Consider the following 19437-nt stretch of genomic DNA (forward strand, 5'->3'; position numbering starts at 1 on the left):
GACATGCAGACTAATTCTCTGCTGACATGAAGACAGATTCTCTGTTACGGGACCTCTCTCCTCTGCCTGGGTGCCGGGGCCTAAATATCTGAGAATGGACTGTTCCAGTGGTGGGTGACGGGAAGCCAGATTCTCTGCTATGGAACCTCTCTCCAATTGATTTTGGTTAATTTTTATTTATTTAATTTTTATTTTAATTCATTTCCCTATCCACATTTGTTTGCAGGGGATTTACCTACATGTTGCTGCCTTTTGCAGCCCTCTAGCTCTTTCCTGGGCTGTTTTACAGCCTTTTTAGTGCCGAAAAGTTCGGGTCCCCATTGACTTCAATGGGGTTCGGGTTCGGGACGAAGTTCGGATCGGGTTCGGATCCCGAACCCGAACATTTCCGGGATGTTCGGCCGAACTTCTCGAACCCGAACATCCAGGTGTTCGCTCAACTCTACTCCTAAGCGTAAGTTCATGATTCCTCTCAATGTATTACAGTGGCGATTTGTAGGTGCCCAGTGGGGAAGCACTTAGGGTGGTTATATGGGTCTGTTTTGGCTTTATTGTAGTCTTTTGTATTTTTTGGTGTGTTTTTTGGGGACTTTTTTTTGCACGCACAAAAATACCACCTCCAGATGTTGGCTGTATACAATACAGGCATGCAGTTTTTGAAGTCTTGTATGCATTTGCTTAGCGTTTTTGGGCCAACAGCCTTTTTGTTAAGCTTGTTAAATGCTCTGAGTGTGGCATTTTTTTTCTTGTTTTCTGTAGTGACAGCCATTTGTACTTTGGCGGCCCTGCTCGGAAAAAAAAAAAATGTATGGTGTTTTAAAATTGAGCCTTGCTGCTGCATTTATTCTCTATGAAGCTGTGAGAGATAGCCAGGTAAACGTTTGGCTATATCCTGCCGTTCTATACAGGTGGGGTCTGGCAGCCAGACCCCGTCGATCAGACACTTAGGCCTCTTGCACACAAACCTATTTTCATTACGTGTCAGTTCAGTTTTTTTTTTGCGGACCATATATGGACACTTAGGCCTCTTGCACACAAACCTATTTTCATTTCATGTCGTTCAGTTTTTTGTCCGCAAAAAAAAAATCTGTGTGCATTCCATTTCCGTATTTCCGCATTACGGAAAAGGATAGGACTGTTCTATTAGGTTCCAGCTATTCCATTCCGCAAAATACGGAATGCACACGGATGTCATCCGTATTTTTGGAGGATCTGCAAAATACATATGGTCATGTACAGTCATGGCCAAAAGTTTTGAGAATTACATAAATATTGGAAATTGGAAAAGTTGCTGCTTAAGTTTTTATAATAGCAATTTGCATATACTCCAGAATGTTATGAGGAGTAATCAGATGAATTGCATAGTCCTTCTTTGCCATGAAAATTAACTTAATCCCAAAAAACCTTTCCACTGCATTTCATTGCTGTCATTAAAGGACCTGCTGAGATCATTTCAGTAATCGTCTTGTTAACTCAGGTGAGAATGTTGACCAGCACAAGGCTGGAAATCATTATGTCAGGCTGATTGGGTTAAAATGGCAGACTTGACCTGTTAAAAGGAGGGTGATGCTTGAAATCATTGTTCTTTCATTGTTAACCATGGTGACCTGCAAAGAAACGCGTGCAGCCATCATTGCGTTGCATAAAAATGGCTTCACAGGCAAGGATATTGTGGCTACTAAGATTGCACCTCAATCAACAATTTATAGGATCATCAAGAACTTCAAGGAAAGAGGTTCAATTCTTGTTAAGAAGGCTTCAGGGCGTCCAAGAAAGTCCAGCAAGCGCCAGGATCGTCTCTTAAAGAGGATGCAGCTGCGGGATCGAAGTGCCACCAGTGCAGAGCTTGCTCAGGAATGGCAGCAGGCAGGTGTGAGCGCATCTGCACGCACAGTGAGGCGAAGACTTTTGGAAGATGGCCTGGTGTCAAGAAGGGCAGCAAAGAAGCCACTTCTCTAAAAAAAAAACATCAGGGACAGATTGATCTTCTGCAGAAAATATGGTGAATGGACTGCTGAGGACTGGGGCAAAGTCATATTCTCCGATGAAGCCTCTTTCCGATTGTTTGGGGCATCAGGAAAAAGGCTTGTCCAGAGAAGAAAAGGTGAGTGCTACCATCAGTCCTGTGTCATGCCAACAGTAAAGCATCCTGAGACCATTCATGTGTGGGATTGCTTCTCATCCAAGGGAGTGGGCTCACTCACAATTTTGCCCAAAAACACAGCCATGAATAAAGAATGGTACCAAAACACCCTCCAACAGCAACTTCTTCCAACAATCCAACAACAGTTTGGTGAAGAACAATTCATTTTCCAGTACGATGGAGCACCGTGCCATAAGGCAACAGTGATAACTAAGTGGCTTGGGGACCAAAACGTTGACATTTTGGGTCCATGGCCTGGAAACTCCCCAGATCTTAATCTCATTGAGAACTTGTGGTCAATCCTCAAGAGGCGGGTGGACAAACAAAAACCCACTAATTCTGACAAACTCCAAGAAGTGATTATGAAAGAATGGGTTGCTATCAGTCAGGAATTGGCCCAGAAGTTGATTGAGAGCATGCCCAGTTGAATTGCAGAGGTCCTGAAAAAGAAGGGCCAACACTGCAAAAACTGACTTTGCTTAAATGTCATGTAATTGTCGATAAAAGCCTTTAAAAAGTATGAAGTGCGTGTAATTATATTTCACTACATCACAGAAACAACTGAAACAAAGATCTAAAATCAGTTTAGCAGCAAACTTTGTGAAAACTAATATTTGTGTTATTCTCAAAACTTTTAGCCACGACTGTACAAGAGGCCTTAGCCTCTATCTTTTAAATAGGTAATGCTTTTAAATTCCCAGTTGTTTTGTCAGTCCTTCAGCCAACTGAAGTTTTTGCCATGATTTCTTAGTAGTCCTGCATCTGTGTTATCAGAACTTGCACATTACGCACCATATTTTGCATTCCATAAATTGCGGATCTGCGAAACACGGATGCTGCCCATGTGCGCTCTGCATGGGAAAGGCGGCCCATTATAGAAATGCCTATTATTGTTAAGAATAGGACGTGCTCTATATTTTTTACAGGGCTGTGGAACGGAATAACGGATACGGACGGCACATCTTTTTGTCTGCATCTTTTGTGGCCCTATTGAAATGATTGCGGAACGGATGCGGACTCATTCATACGGTTGTGTGATTGAGCCCTTAATAAATTTATAGGTGGAATAAACTTAGACTGGAAAGTCTAGATGAAACAAATTTATCATCCGGCATCAACCATGTTGAGAAATCTGGTGCACTTTAAGACTAAGTATACATTGTCTTATGTTTAGACAGTATTAGTAAATCTGTATTCAATAAGATTTTTTTTTAAAGATTAACTTATTGTGAACATAGATAAGGGCGGACACAGCAGGGAACAATCTGTTTGTTCCAGGTAATTGCCTGCTTGTCGGAGGAGGTGAGAGTTGTATATACTTGCAGCAATCAAGTCCTCTGTATGGAGATGATTGCTGCTGTGGTATTCACATATAGAATCATTGTTTCTGGACAACAGATCACTGATTAGAAAGCATGCAGAAACAAAAATTTAGGTGACTGCATCAATGGTCCTTTGCCCAATAAACGAGTTCCTCTGTTTTGACTTCAGTTGTACATGGAGGCTGCCTCATTAGTGATATAGCATTCCATGGGTATAAATTACAGGTTTTACTGAATATCAGTAGTAATAATACAACTAGACTTGTATTTTTTCTTGAAGGTGTTTCACTAGTCATCTGATTGGCATTCTCAATTAGAATTCTCAATTTAGAATTCTTGTACAAGCCATTCTAACTGAGAAATTGGGCCTCTTGCAAGCGGCCGTTGCCCCGCCGTGGCCGTATTGCAGCCCGCATACAGCGGGTCCGCAATACATGGGGCACCGGCCATGTGCATTCCGCATCACGGATGTGGACCCATTCACTTGAATGGGTCTGCAAATCTGGAGATGCGGTGTGGAACGGAAGCAGGGAGCGGAACACCACGGAAGCACTACAGAGTGGTTCCATTCCGTACTTCCAGTCTGCCAAAAAATAGAACTTGTTCTATCTTTTTGAGAAATGGATGGATCACGGACCCCATTCAAACAAATGGGTCCGTGATCCACATGTGGCTGCCCCGCGGTCGGTGCCCATGTATTGTGGACTGCAATTTGCGGTCTGCAGCACGGGCCCAGCCAGCACACGGTTGTGTGCAAGAGGCCTTAATCAGATATCTAGTGGAATGTCTTTAAGAAAAAATACCAGTTGCTCCAGTGGCATATGTAGAGAAGTAAAGGACCCATAGCAAGAATTAAACCAGGCCGCCCACACAGGACAGAAGGGTTTTTGCCTATTTTGGTCCATTTTTCCACTGCTTTGTTTGCAAAAGTTGTCCCTGAGGGTAGAATCCAGACCAAGTTTTCACCCACCTCTTGCCCTGGGCCCCATAGCAGTCGCATGGTCTGCCGCTATGGTAGTTACGTCCCTGAGTTATTCACAGACAAGGTATACTGAATCTTTGCCCACAAACTGTATCTCAATCTGCTCAGCTCCTCCTGCATTTTGTGGTGGCAGGTTCTCTTGAAGCCAAGGTTCAGGACAAAGAGACCTGCTATTACAGACTCAGACAATATATGGAATACAGCCAATGATTTCCACATAAAAAAAGTCATATTTATTTCTGAATGACAGAACCAGAACCATTTCATTGCATTCATATTTACAAAGGCATATTTCTTAATTTTAATAAAATTGCAGAATTAAAAAGCTATGCATAGGCTTTTACAGTAGCTGCAGACTCCATTTGCGCCTGAAATATCCAACAAATGTTTCTTATGGTCTCCATAATCTCAAGCCTGAGCAACAGTACTATGATAAAGTGACTTAGCTCCTGACACAAAGTGATGCCAAGCTGTTCATACTCAAAATTCATAACACCAATATATTTACCGCTAAAGTAGAAAACACAAGTGTCATGTTTCATGTTGCAATAGAAACAATATATTTGCTGGTTTCTTTTTTACTAATTACAGTACATTTTCAAGAGCTCAACATTTAAGAAATCTTTCTATTGTAAAACTGAAATAACACAACTGACCTATTCTTGTACATTCATTCATTCAGTTTGTCCTGATCTGTATTATGTTTCCAAGACCTTTCAAGTTAGAACTGTTTGCTATACTTTAGCTTCTTGTAGAGCACTCCTCTATAAGCCTTAGGCCTCTTTCACACTTGCGTTGTCCGGATCCGGCGTGTACTCCACTTGCCGGAATTACACGCCGGATCCGGAAAAACGCAAGTGTACTGAAAGCATTTGAAGACGGATCCGTCTTCAAAATGTGTTCAGTGTTACTATGGCACCCAGGACGCTATTAAAGTCCTGGTTGCCATAGTAGTAGTGGGGAGCGGGGGAGCGGCATATTTACAGTCAGCGCGGCTCCCGGGGCGCTCCAGAATGACGTCAGAGCGCCCCATGCGCATGGATGATGTGATCCATGCGATCACGTCATCCATGCGCCTGGGGTGCCCTGACGTCACTCTGGAGCGCCCCGGGAGCCGCACGGACGGTAAGTATACTGCTCCCCGCTCCCCACTACACTTTACCATGGCTGCCAGGACTTTAGCGTCCCGGCAGCCATGGTAACCATTGAGAAAAAGCTAAACGTCGCATCCGGCAATGCGCCGAAACGACGTTTAGCTTAAGGCCGGATCCGGATCAATGCCTTTCAATGGGCATTCATTCCGGATCCGGCCTTGCGGCAAGTGTTCCGGATTTTTGGCCGGAGCAAAAAGCGCAGCATGCTGCGCTATTTGCTGCGGCCAAAAAACGTTCCGTTCCGGAACGGAAGACATCCTGATGCATCCTGAAGGACGGACTGTCCATTCAGAATGCATTAGGATAATCCTGATCAGTATTCTTCCGGCATAGAGCCCTGACGACGGAACTCTATGCCGGAAGACAATAACGCAGATGTGAAAGAGCCCTTAGGCCTACCAAGAGATTTATGGGTGTACATGTGTAACATCAATTTACAATATGAATCTATACATGGCTCCTAATGGTCACTGTAGCTCACCAAGTCCAAAACTCCAATATTTGACAAAAGTAATACAAATCTACACCTGCAAGCTCATAATATACAAGGCGTTGCTGCCAATGAGATTTACATTTGTGCACGAGGAGAAGTCTTCATTGTACACATATTTGTGTCCTCCTTGTAATGTCCATGATTGCTTGTAGATGGCTTTCAAGTCTAGTCATGGTGATACGGAAGAGGTCATGATGTCTCCTTGATGAGCAATCAGTCCCTTCTTAACAAAAACCACCGCTGTGTCCCTCAAATAATGCCTTTCTTATCCAGGCGATGTTCTTAAAGGGGAAATGAAAGGAAGCTCTCCATGCTTCCCTCTGAAGCGTGATCAATGTTTGGCTTCAATACACAGTTTACTCTGTGTAGCCCTTCTGTGGACAAAGAAGATTCATATTTTATTAAATATCTAGTCCTATATTTAATAATTCATAGAAATATATATATATACACACATACACTACATATATAGCGAGGCCAAAGTCTAGATACACATGTAATTTGTAGAAAATTGACTTCAAATGCGTAAAAGTATTAATTGGGAGGGAGGCTGCATTATGTGGTGGAGGAAATGTGTTCGGCCTTCTTTTTAAAATCTAGTATATTGCATTCAGCTCAGTCTTTTCCAGTGGGAAGGAGGCCATGTGATATATCAGTCTTGGCTAGAATTTACTCAGAAACATACAGTAAGTATCAGTTTTGACCTATCGTTATGTGTTTAGGAGTGAAGTGAGGTCATGTGTCCCCTATTCTGATGGATGCACATAGTTTTTGCAAATATGCTAAAGACCAGCAGGTTATACTTCTTCATAGTACTGTGGGATTCACCAGTTCAGGTGAGCCAAATTGTGCAATATGCAATATGGCTCACCTAAAATGGGGACTCCTACAGTATTATGAAGAAGTATCACCTGCTGTTCTTCAGCATATTCACGAAGACTAAACTATGTGCATCCATCAGAATGGGGGAGACATAAAACATGTCAGGTAAAGCATCTGCTCCCATTAAGGCATCATTTTCTGAATATTTGTTGAGAACGGCAAATATTTGTTGAGAATTTGTATGGCTGCCAATGGAACTGGTTCTTTTGTATTTATTGATGATGTTACTGCTGACAAAAACAGCAGGATGAATTCTGAAGTGTTTCAGGCAATATAATTTGCTCATATTTAGCCAAATGCTTCAGAACTCATTGGACGGCGCTTCACAGTGCTGATGGACAATGACCCAAAGCATACTGCAAAAGCAACTAAAGAGTTTTTTAAAGGAAAGAAGTGAAATGTTATGCAATGGCCAAGTCAATCATCTGACCTGAATCCGATTGGCCATGCATTTCACTTGCTGAAGACAAAAATGAAGGGAAAATGCCCCAAGAACAAGCAGGAACTGAAGATAGTTGCAGTAGAGGTCTGGCAGAGCATCACCAGGGATGAAACTCAGCGTCTGGTGATGTCTATGCGTTCCAGACTTTAGACTATAATTGACTGAAAAGAATTTGCAACCAAGTATAAAAAGTGAAAGTTTGATTTATGATTATTTTTCTGTCCCATTACTTTTGGTCCCTTAACAATTGGGAGGCACATATGCAAACTGTTGTAATTCCTACACCGTTCACCTGATTTGGATGTAAATTCCCTCAAATTAAAGCTGGCAGTCTGCAGGTAAAGCACATCTAGTTAGTTTCATTTCAAATCCATTGTGGTGGTGTATAGAGCCAAACATCTTAGAATTGTGTCAATGTCCCAATATTTATGGACCTGACTGTATAACCTAGGAGCATCCATTGCCGGCTTACAACAGCCTTAAATCTATGCCAGCAAGGAAGCTGGCGTAGATTTAGATAATTTTATATGCCAAAAACTGGCATACAAAATGATACAGGAGACAGACCTGCAGCTCCTCTTCCAAGTCCATGCCAACCCCTCTTTTTTAAGAACTGGTGTATGTGGCGTGGAGGTTGCAGATTTTGCTCTAAATCCCGTTTGCGACAAAAGTGGCTTATATTTGATCATAAATGACCTCTAGAGTGTCAACCATGCGTCTAAGCATAGCTATATATGTCAGTGTCACTCTGATATTATTTGCTATTTCTGTCATTGTGTTAAATAGCTTAACCACTTCAACCCCGGGCCTGTTTTCACCTTCCTGATCAGGCCATTTTTTGCAAATCTGACATGTGTCACTTTATGTGGTAATAACTTTTAAACACTTTTACTTATACAGGCCATTCTGAGATTGTTTTCTCTCAGTGGTAAAAATTAGTTAAAAAAATAATTTTTATTCATAAAAAAATACCAATGTTACTCAAAATTTAGAAAAATTGGCAAATACTTTTATAATAGATAGTAATTCCTCAAAAAATAGCAATTACTTTACATTCCCCATATGTCTACCTAATGTTTGGATCATTTTGAAAAGGATGTGGCAATACCTAATATGTATACTTTTTATTTTTTTTCACTTTAGCACAATAATAGCAGTTTTGAAACAAAAAAATTATGTTTTAGTGTCTCCATTGTCTGAGAGCTATATATAAATATATATATATATTTTTGGTGGGATGAGGTGACGGTTTTATTGATACCATTTTGCAGGACATACGATTGCTTGGTGTTGCACTTTTTGTGACGTAATGTGACAAAAATTGCTTTTTTTTACACCGTTTTTATTTTCATTTTTTTATGGTGTTTATCGGACAGGGTGGATCATGTGATATATTTATAGAGGCGGTCATTACGGATACGGCGATACCTAATATGCGTGGGTTTTGTTTGTTTTTTCAGTTTTTTATTATAAAATAAGGGGAAAGGGTCGCTTTTTTATTTTTTACTTTATTAATTGTATTACTTTATTAATTTTATTAAAAATACTTTTTTTTTACTTTTTTTTCTGAACTTTATTTATGATGTTCACTTTTGGGGGTCTGATCCCCTCTGAAATGAATTATTACAATACATCTGTATTGTATTGCATTGCCTGTTAGTGTATGACACTGAGTCATACATCAACAGGTTGCCTAGGAGACCCAGCCTTAGGCTGGATCTCCTCGACACCCGTAAAAGGCAGTTCCTGATGCCATGCAAGGCATTGGGCAGCCTCTGTGACGCATCGGCCACAGCAGCGCGGGGACTCGATGTGATTACTCATCCGACACAAACCCCTTCTATGTTGCGGTCGGCTTTTACAGCAATGCTGGCGGATGCAGCAGGGGCCCGGCCAACCGCACCAGCATATGGTCTCACAAGGGGTCTGAGGATCTCATCTCGGTACCTAATGGCAGTCAGGCTACCTCTGGCGAGCACATTGAGGGCTGTGTGGCCCTCCAAAGAAATTCCACCCCACACCATTACTGACCCAATGCCAAACCGGTCATGCTGGAGGATGTTGCAGACAGCAGAACATTCTCCACGGAGTCTCCAGACTCTGTCACGTCTGTCACATGTGCTCAGTGTGAACCTGCTTTCATCTGTGAAGAGCACAGGGTGCTAGTGGCGAATTTGCCAAACGTCCTGCACGGTGTTGGGCTGTAAGCACAACCCCCACCTGTGGACGTCGGGCCCTCATATCACCCTCATGGAGTCTGTTTCTGACCGTTTGAGCAGACACATGCACATTTGTGGCCTGCTGGAGGTCATTTTGCAGTGCTCTGGCAGTGCTCCTCCTGTTCCTCCTTGCACAAAGGCGGCGGTAGCGGTCCTGATGCTGGGTTGTTGCCTTCCTATGGCCTCCTCCACGTCTCCTGATGTACTGGCCTGTCTCCTGGTAGCGCCTCCATGCTCTGGACACTAAGCTGACAGACACAGCAAACCTTCTTGCCACAGCTCGCATTGATGTGCCATCCTGGATAAGCTGCACTACCTGAGCCACTTGTGTGGGTTCTAGACTTCGTCTCATGCTACCACTAGAGTGAAAGCACCGCCAGCATTCAAAAGTGACCAAAACATCAGCCAGGAAGCATAGGAACTGAGAAGTGGTCTGTGGTCACCACCTGAAGAACCACTCCTTTATTGGGGGTGTCTTGCTAATTGCCTATAATTTCCACCTGTTGTCTATCCCATTTGCACAACAGCATGTGAAATTGATTGTCACTCAGAGTTGCTTCCTAAGTGGACAGTTTGATTTGACAGAAGTGTGATTGACTTGGAGTTACATTGTGTTGTTTAAGTGCTTGCTTTATTTTTTTGAGCAGTGTATTAATTTTGCTTACTTATATAACACTGACATATTCCACAGGACTCTACAGACATGGTCATCACTCTGTCCTCAATGGGGTTTAATCTAAATCCCCTATTAGACCTCATGCACACGGCCGTTGTTTTGGTCCGCATCCGAGCTGCAGTTTTGGCGGCTCAGATGCGGACCCATTCACTTCAATGGGGCCGCAAAAGATGCGGGCAGCACTCCATGTGCTGTCCGCATCCGTTGCTCCATTCCGTGGTCCGCAAAAAAAATATAGCATGTCCTATTCTTGTCCGCACTTTTCGGACAAGAATAGGCAGTTGTATTAAAGGCTGTCTGTGCCGTTCTGCAAATTGCGGAATGCGCACAGACGCCATCCGTGTTTTACAGTTCCTCAATTTGCAGACCTCAAAACACACAACAGTTGTGAGCATGTAGCCTTAGTTTGTCTTTGGAGTGTGCATGCACCGTGGAAAGACCAGTCAGTGCATGCACAATGTGTTCTGTGAGGCCGATGCCAATACACTGCACAGGCGCTGACAGGTCTTTCCACTGCGCATGCACAAGATTACGGCGCACCAGGCATATGAGGCCGGCGATGAGGAGTGAATACATTAGCAGTGGGGCTGGGCTCAAGGAGAAGGGGTGCGGCTGGGCTTCAACGGACAGAGGGACAGCCCCTTGGGCTACTTATTTAGGTAATTTGCATATTAATAAAAGCGATTTTATAGACAAATTACAGGACACAGGGCAGTAATACTTGTATATGGTAATATAAATCGTGGAGACTGATGTGGTCATGTTAACAGCTCAGTAAGTGAAATCATGGTGACAGAATCCCTTTAAATATCATAACCCCAAAAAGTTACAATTATTACTTAACATGTAGAGATATGAAGTCACCAATTCCCACTTGGAATCACTTTTAACTGTCCAAAACTTTATTCAACATTCTGCAAGCAGTGGGTCAGAGATTTACCACTGTACATGGGACCACATAATTCTCATGACCTTGAATAAAATAAACACTTACAATGAAATGCTGTAAGTCCAAGCATTGTCATGGTGGTCACATAATGGAGCAGACCCCTGTTTGGCCACTGCCACAGTGTGTGTAGTTCGTGGCTTTCCCTGGTCCTGTAACACCATTCATGAAAGCCCTGCAAGGAGAATAAAAATTTGGTGACACAATGCACAACATAGAGTAGTACACTTGGCCATATCCGGATCAAAGTAGAGCACATCTTCTTCAGAATTATTCTATAGGGCTCTTTACACTGGTCATGAATTGCATCCCAAATGAGCATACAAAAGAACACTCATTAGCAATTATCAAGTGGTGTAAATGTACAAAACACTCGTTCATCAGGTAACCTGATTGTTTGTGTGCACACAAAAAGCGTTGTTTACCAGCAGCAGATTGTGCTGTGTAATCAGCACAATCTGCTGATAACCGGCAAACAACCAGTCAGTATGGGGAAGAGCGATGGCATTAGTAATCCCTCCTCCCTATACTGTGGAGGAGATCACTGCATGTACATGCAGTGATCTCCTTCAACAGTGAGCAAGCGATTGTTGGGACGGAACTCTTCCTTCCCAACAATCTGCTGCTTTGTTGTTCCGTATAAAGGGACCTTTACACAGGGACTATTACAACTTTCCTTCTTTCTCAACATGCTATTGTTGACCCCACCTATTTGTGTTACCCCACCTTCTGTCAATTTGGATCCTTGTATTACATGGGGCCTGTGACGAGACCAATCTCGCCACATTGCATTGGAGAAGCCTGGTTGTCCGCCTGCTTCCTTTAGACTATGGCCCCATGTTGAAACTGTATTCGTGTAGTCTGAGTGCCATTCACATAATAATTGAATGCACTCAGATCCAAGCTATCTGGGGATATGTTAAATGTCTATGTTTTATGCAATAGCTGCACAGGTAAATATTCGTATGTCTTTTATTGTCTTTTGCTACCATGTGGCTAATGAAGTTGTGCCTCTGCCCTTGGAGATAAATTGGATTACTTCCCAATTGTCTCCAGGACAGAAGACATTGTGTAAAACGGTGTAATCTCCTGCCTGTGATAATTATATTAAGGTAATTGTATCACAGGCAGAGGGGAGGATTTTCTGTGGGAGTGTCTGAGTGTATTGTATGGGGTTACTGGTTGTTTTACAAAACCCTGTGGGTGGTACTAATGTGTAAGAATGTGTATATAAGAACAATAAACAGCTCTGGCTGGTACTAATGTGTAAGAATGTGTATATGAGAACAATAAACAGCTCTGGCTGTCCACTGCTTGACCCTCAACACAGAGCTTGGTCTCGTTCTTGGGGGGATTCACTGTATGCTGTTAGAGACTGATTGCTAGGATTGTAAGCCGCGTGGGTGTGTTTCCTATTCGTCTGCTAGCAGCTATTCGTGAGGTTCCGTTCGGGAGTTTGGAGTATTCCCTTGTATGCCATTCAGGAGTTTGGTGTTCTGTAAGTAGCTGTGCCTGTAGCTCTGGAAGGGGAATATCTCATAAACTGCGTTTACCCCCTTTTATGTCCTAGGGTGCCATTACAGGACCACTTTTAGTTTTTTTTTTCAGTTACACTTTTAAGTTCCAAGTCCACCCCTGCGAGCATGCAATTTTTTTCAGTAGGAGTAGGGATGAAACATCTTCAGCTATTTCTTGGTTTCTATATAAATGTAGAAATTCTCAGGATTTTGTAAATACATTAGATGTTGTAAAGAAAGTATGAAAATTGAGTGTTTCCTTATTTGGTGTTAAATAATTTGACATTTAGATGTAAGAAGGTGTCAACATCGGTTGAAATCTGTGCCCTGTGACCTGCAAATGATCCTGTGACTGTGCACGCATCCCAAATGATGACATCTACTGACATATCAGAAAATATTTTAAAGTGAACCTTCTACTTTTATGGATTTTCAGAAAAAAACACAAGTTGTGTTCCATGGGCATTAAAGGGGTTATCCACTGTCTCCAACAGCCCCCAATGTGCCAGGCCCCTCACAGGTAATATACTTACTCCGCTCCTGGTCCCAGCACTGCCGCTACTGCTTGTCCCTGTACATGGATGAAAACATCCAGTGTCATGGGGGAGCAGCCAATGGCAGGCGGGGATGGGGACAAGCCTCCCTAGCATCGCGGGTGACACTAGGGAGGCTCATCCCTGTCACCACCTGCCATTGGCTGCCCTCCCCCCAGGACACTGGATGTTTTCATCAGGGAGAAGCAGCAGCGGCAGTGTAGGGACCAAGAGAGGCGCAGGGAGCATGGTAAGTATATTACCTGTGAGGGGTCCGGCACATGGTGGGGCTGTTGGAGACGTTGGATAACCTCTTTAACATTTAAAAAAAATAAAAAATAAATGTACTCTCATTAAACAATATTTGCCCAGATCACATTGGGTCCTGACATTTTCTCAGGTTTGCCTTCTGCAACCAATGGCAGTATCTACAACAGAAAGGTCTCCAGCACTGGGCCGGGCATCACTGTTCTGTTAGTAGTGTTGGTTTGCATTACTTACTGTTTTTTGTGATTTTTTTTCCCGAGGCCATTTTCTGTGCATGAAATAGGTGTTCCTTTCTCATAAGTTTCCACTGACATTCCATTAGTCACATATAGGTTAGTGGTTACAGGAATCTTATCACTCTTCTCAGTTCCATTCAATAAGTCCAAAGGTTTAAACTGAGGGAGCTCCATGCACAAGATATCATAGTCTAAGTTTAACTTTTTTGGACTACTGTTCTTCTTTGATGAACTCTCCTGATCACAGGATTGGGCATTGACCTTCTTAATTGGGGTTTTTTGAGAAGATAGATTGAGGCCTACTTGTGTTGGAGGATTTTGAGTGGTTTTAGCTGTAACATTTGTTGGTGAAGCTGGCTTTTTTGATGATGTATTTGTTGAAGGTGTTTTCTGTAATGAGTTGCGATGCATTTCATTCTTAACAGTAGGTGGAGATGGGAGATCCAGTGATTGAGAAATATTTTTAGGTTTTGGATTACTTTGCTTGACTTCTTTTGTATTTATATCAACGATAGTTGGTTTACTTACATTGGTAGACTTTGAAGCTTGATTGACCTGAGTCTTGGATTTTGTTTGTGAGTGTCCATCCTTCATGATACTGGTTTGATATGTTTCATCTGACAATGGATGCACTGGGCTGGTTTGAGTAGCACAATTCTGTGTTACATTTTTCATTGGTTTCTTAGGGTTTTGAATCTCCTGACTTGACTTTTGAGACAATTCACTCTCAGAGGTTTTTTGTCCATCTGAATTTCTACAAGAAGAATTGCATTGCAGAGACTGATGGCTTATAGTCACTTGACTGGTATCTTTTGGGTGACAGGCCTCCTTCAATGTGTCACATACATTTACTATGACTTCTCTGTCAGGATGCAATTTATTATTTTCATAGGTGTTTCCTTGCTCCTCACTGATGGCCCTGGGAGTGCAAGGTCTTGTAGCAGTAGACACTTTTATGGTGGGTAAACCATTCTTTACATCACTGGAAAGTCCAGAGCTGTTCTGACTGGTATGCATGTGCATTTTCTTCATGTGATTAACTACTGTGGCTGCATTAAATGCTTGCTGCAAAAAAAAGATAGCATTATTATTACTTCATTCTTAAAATAAAATAAAAAAAATCATATCCTGATTTTAACTGTCTACAAAGATTCATAAGCAGATCAGTTTCCCACATGTAGAATTTATTTATTACGCTAAGCCTTCCAAAGGACGAGAATATGAACCTGAAGTATTCACCATCTTTAAAGAGGTTGTCTCATCTGAGACCATGGGAGCATATCGCTATTGTCTAATAGGTGGGAGTCCCACTCCTCTACCGAGAACGGACCCCCGAAAGTCGTGGAGGGCACACTGCACATGCACAGCTGCCTTGCTGGCTCGGCTATTTTCGTCGGACCCATAGAAGTGAATGGGAACGGTGGTCGGTCATGTGCAGTGTGCTCCAATTCACTTCTATGGGGAGAGTGCTTGGTGGTGGTGGACTGGAGTCCTCTAGCCACCACTTGGTGGAACCCGCAGCTATAAGACAATGGGGGCATATCCTAGCGATATGCCCCCATTGTCTCAGATGAGACAACTCTTTAATGGACAGATAGTTAAACTACTTGGAAACTTTATATAGAATTTATGAATTTGTGATTTTGTTTTGTAATTTTATGCTACTCTTGCCACTTTTGGAAAGTCCATGGAAGGGTGATTGTTGTTAGCTATATTAAATTATTATCGTAAAAGCCTCTTTTCATTATACTATGATGAATTGTATTATTTTAACTAAATATATTCTGTGAAATATAGTCATGAAGGTATCAAATTATTCTACAGTATAGAATGGTGTAACTCACCCTCCATTTGCTTTTAGCAAAGTTTTTCTGGATTTGCATGCTCACTGATCTATAGATGTCACGATGGAGAGCTGTATTCCCAGCAATCCTGCAGAGCATAAAAGTCCATTGTTAATTTACTAAAGAACATATTTGCAAATTTTTTTGAATATTGGAGAGACAGACAAGTACACAGGGAGCTCCAAGCAGACAAGGCTCTCACGTAGCCAGGAGTTCATGACAGGAGTGGTCAGTCAGAGACTGGCGTTTATGGTGTCAGCCCCTCCTATGAGCCAGTACCAGGCAGCAGATCCTGCCCATCCATCAATTGCATGGTTGGCAATTTATCTTACTGATGTGTAATGCTACATTTTCCCTGCAGTAGCCCCATGCATGTGAAATGTGTACCATAATACAGCTTCCCCAGAAAATAATGGTTAATCACTAGGGGTTATAGAAGCAGCATCTATTTGAAAAGGGCTTGACTTAGTTACTAATTTTTTAAATTAAACTTTACCTTCAACAAATGTGTCATTTATTAAGATAAGAAAAATGTCAATTACATATTAAAATAATACAAACCATTGTTTTCCTCTTCCCCGGCAGTGAGGTGCTTACCATGAAGACAGATCATGGTGTGGCGGTGGCACTGACATATAAAATTACAGTTTTTTCCTGAAGTTGCCACTGGGGAAACTCAGTGCAAAGGGATTTTAAAGCTTTCATTGAGTTCAATGGTAGATTTATAAATTCCTATGGACTGAACTCCCCCTACTGGCGGATTCAGACAGACAGCTATGCAGTATGCGAAATGAAGGATAGGAGAAGATATGGAACTGTATATGCAATATTTATGAAGGTGTTCATGTCATTAGTATAAATGGGGATTATAATGAGTATCATATGTAAAATTACCTGTTAAACGTTTTGTCACAAAAGTTGGTGAAAGTGGGTGAGGCAGATCACAACTTTTCCTTCACATAATAAAAAAAAATCCTAAATTCGGCAGAAATCTAATGAGGATGTATAATACATTTTGCTATGAGATCAGTGTATGTCCCTGCCCCCAGGGTGTTCATTGAGGTTCAGGCTCATGCCTCTTAGCTTTTGAAGGGCCATTTATGTGAAGTATCTAAGCTTGGATGTATTATTAGTAAGCCTGTCTTTGTCAGCAGACCTATTAGCACACATTTTCTGCCTTCAGAAAGCTATTTAAGAAAAAAAAAAGCTACCGTATTTATTAGCTGTCTGTAATTCTCTCTGCCAAGCATTGGCTAATTAGATGATCATAATTATTAGACACGACTATAATACTGAGATGCTTCCAAATTGCTATACTGAGTTCATTGGCTAATTTAGATTTGCTCTGCAAGAGCAGAGGTTTTATTATAGCATGAAGGATAGATGTGTGGGACTAATATGTAAAGTGCCACACCATCCCTTTCTAACAGCTGTTCATGTAGATAAATCCCAATAAAATTATTCTGCCCTGCACAGAGGATATTAGAAAGAACATCTCACCATGGATGTTTCAGGGCACTCTCACAGTTGTATCGTCTCTTGGGATCTTTTTCCAGCAGACAGCCTATGAAGTCTTTAGCTAGAAGAAAATTTCAAGACTAATGTTAAGACTTTCAGTCAATGAAAAAGTTGCAAAACAAGATTTAAGGCTTTTTAGTATCAACCTATTTTTTTTAAAGACTGTTAAAAGAAAGAGTGGTCCAGATTTACTAATCTTAAAGATGGCATAAGCTTAGACAGCCTGTCCAGGGGTGCACCTAGCCTTTCCTCTGCCTGAGGGCACCCCATGCCAACTTTTTAACCTAACCCCTTTGCCACAATGAAAGCACTCATTGCCTATGGCCCTTCCGCTGCGCCCCTCTTGCCCCTAGCTGTTGTTGCCTGACATGATCGCCTCACCTGGCCTCATTGGTGGTGCACCCCTGAGTCTGTCTTTAACACAGTGGCTCAGGCTGGATGACAAAGAAAAGTGTCTATCCCTGCACTACATTTGACTCTCTACCAACTATTGGCTTACTTAAGACAGATGTTTATGCCAGAATTACAGCAAACATTTGGTGCAAAATGGTGCACCTTAGACCACCAGCCTCTCTGCCAGAAAGATCCACTTTTTTAACATGTTGCAAAAAGTATATCTATCACCTATACAAATGTCCACAAAGTATCTTAGTAGAAAATCTGAAACTTTATTTCATGTTGCATTGGAAGAAGCCACTGCAAAACACGTGTCAGGAATGGGATGTCCCTGCTAAACTGGTCTGTATGGCAAATTTATTAGCTAAATAGCTTTTTTTTTTTTTTCCAAATAGACATCTATAATTGAGTATTTCAGCATTTGTATTATCTAGCCTGCCATCTATATTTGGTTGATTAATTATAGGTATTTGGACCTATTTATATGTATGTGATATGTTATATGTAATCCGCTGTTTATAATATTTTTATGCAATATGAAATAAAGTTTGACATTTTATACTAAGACATTTGTATAGATTTTCCTTGATTTTTCTATTACGTATAACTGACTATTTTGATAGTCCATATATATATTTTTTTCAATTATGTTGGAAAAAGTATAGAAGCCCTACGCGTATATGCATCATTTTGCACCACAGATTTTTGGCGCAGACGCATTAGTAAATATGGGCCAATGGGTTTTCCATATCAAAGGATAAAATTGACACTTACCAGATTTGGAAATATCATCCCAAAATGGTGACTCAAACTCATATGATCCATCTTTTATTTTCTCAAAGAGTTTAGATTCAGTTTCTTCATAGAATGGGGGGTATCCACAAAGCCTAAAAATTAAGGAAAATGTTGTCTTGCTGTAATCAATCCACATATAAATCTCACATTTATTCACCCTTTACTCTGTCCTTACAAGTTTTCCGGTTCCCTGCCAATGATTTCAATTTCTTTCTCTGTTCTTTACGCATTTCTATTTATTAATGAGTCTAGCTCCAGTGAACAACACTAAATATTGTTGGTCAAGGTCACCTCTAAGAAATATAATACATTTTGGTGCTTTAGCACCTAAAAAATGTAAATCTGAAAAATCTGAAATGCATGGAATGAGTTACTTACAAAATATACGTTATGACTCCAATAGACCAGCAATCCACCGCTTTACTATATGGCTTTTGTGCAAGGACTTCGGGAGCTATATGAAAAAATGACAAATAACATTATCTTTAGACTACATATAGGGGAAATTTATAGAAGCTGGTGCAAAAGAAAAGTAGAAAAATTTGGCCATGGCAACCAATTCGGTGGCTGCCTTCACTTTCCACAGGCCATGGACATTTCATTTGCACCAGCTTTCATAAATGTTCTCCATAATATGCATATACAAAACACAGTTTCCTAAGAACTTATGCACACATCCAATTATTTCTTCAGTGTGATATCTTTTATTTAATGGAAAGCATACTGATTCCTTCATTTCTTTGGGGACATGCTGTTTTGCTGATCAGAGAAAGACTTCAGGCTCTTTAAAGAGAGACTCTTAACTGAAACTACAGCTACACTTCAAAGGAAGATTTATAATATGATTTTGTTAAATATAATAAGTAGTATATACATAATAGCTATATAATGTCCTTCTTTTGCACTCATCTATACACAAAGGATAAAGAACATAATACACAATTATATCAACACTTCAACTGTAGTACTGACTAGATTCAGAATGAATGTACTTACATCACCGATTTACATCATCCCTGGCTTCCAAGCCTCCCAAAGTACACCTGGAAACTTAATTCTAGCCTCATACAGT

General features: G+C 41.3%; 1 protein-coding gene across 3 annotated transcripts in view; it reads right to left on the minus strand.

Moving 5' to 3' along the window:
• Positions 1-5891: 5891 nt before the first annotated feature.
• Positions 5892-19437, minus strand: part of CAMK1G (calcium/calmodulin dependent protein kinase IG) — a 189012-nt gene continuing 175466 nt past the window's right edge. For all 3 annotated transcript variants that reach the window (XM_044286005.1, XM_044286004.1, XM_044286003.1), the window contains 7 exons: positions 18744-18819; positions 18345-18457; positions 17157-17235; positions 15657-15744; positions 13811-14877; positions 11308-11434; positions 5892-6468 (listed from right to left, as the gene is read on the minus strand). In XM_044286005.1, the coding sequence (XP_044141940.1) occupies positions 11344-11434; positions 13811-14877; positions 15657-15744; positions 17157-17235; positions 18345-18457; positions 18744-18819 (1514 nt within the window). In that variant the 3' untranslated portion in view covers positions 5892-6468; positions 11308-11343. The remainder of the gene's footprint in view (positions 6469-11307; positions 11435-13810; positions 14878-15656; positions 15745-17156; positions 17236-18344; positions 18458-18743; positions 18820-19437) is intronic.

The sequence above is a fragment of the Bufo gargarizans genome, chromosome 3 (genome assembly GCF_014858855.1).
Source record: "Bufo gargarizans isolate SCDJY-AF-19 chromosome 3, ASM1485885v1, whole genome shotgun sequence".
NCBI classification, from domain to species: domain Eukaryota; kingdom Metazoa; phylum Chordata; class Amphibia; order Anura; family Bufonidae; genus Bufo; species Bufo gargarizans.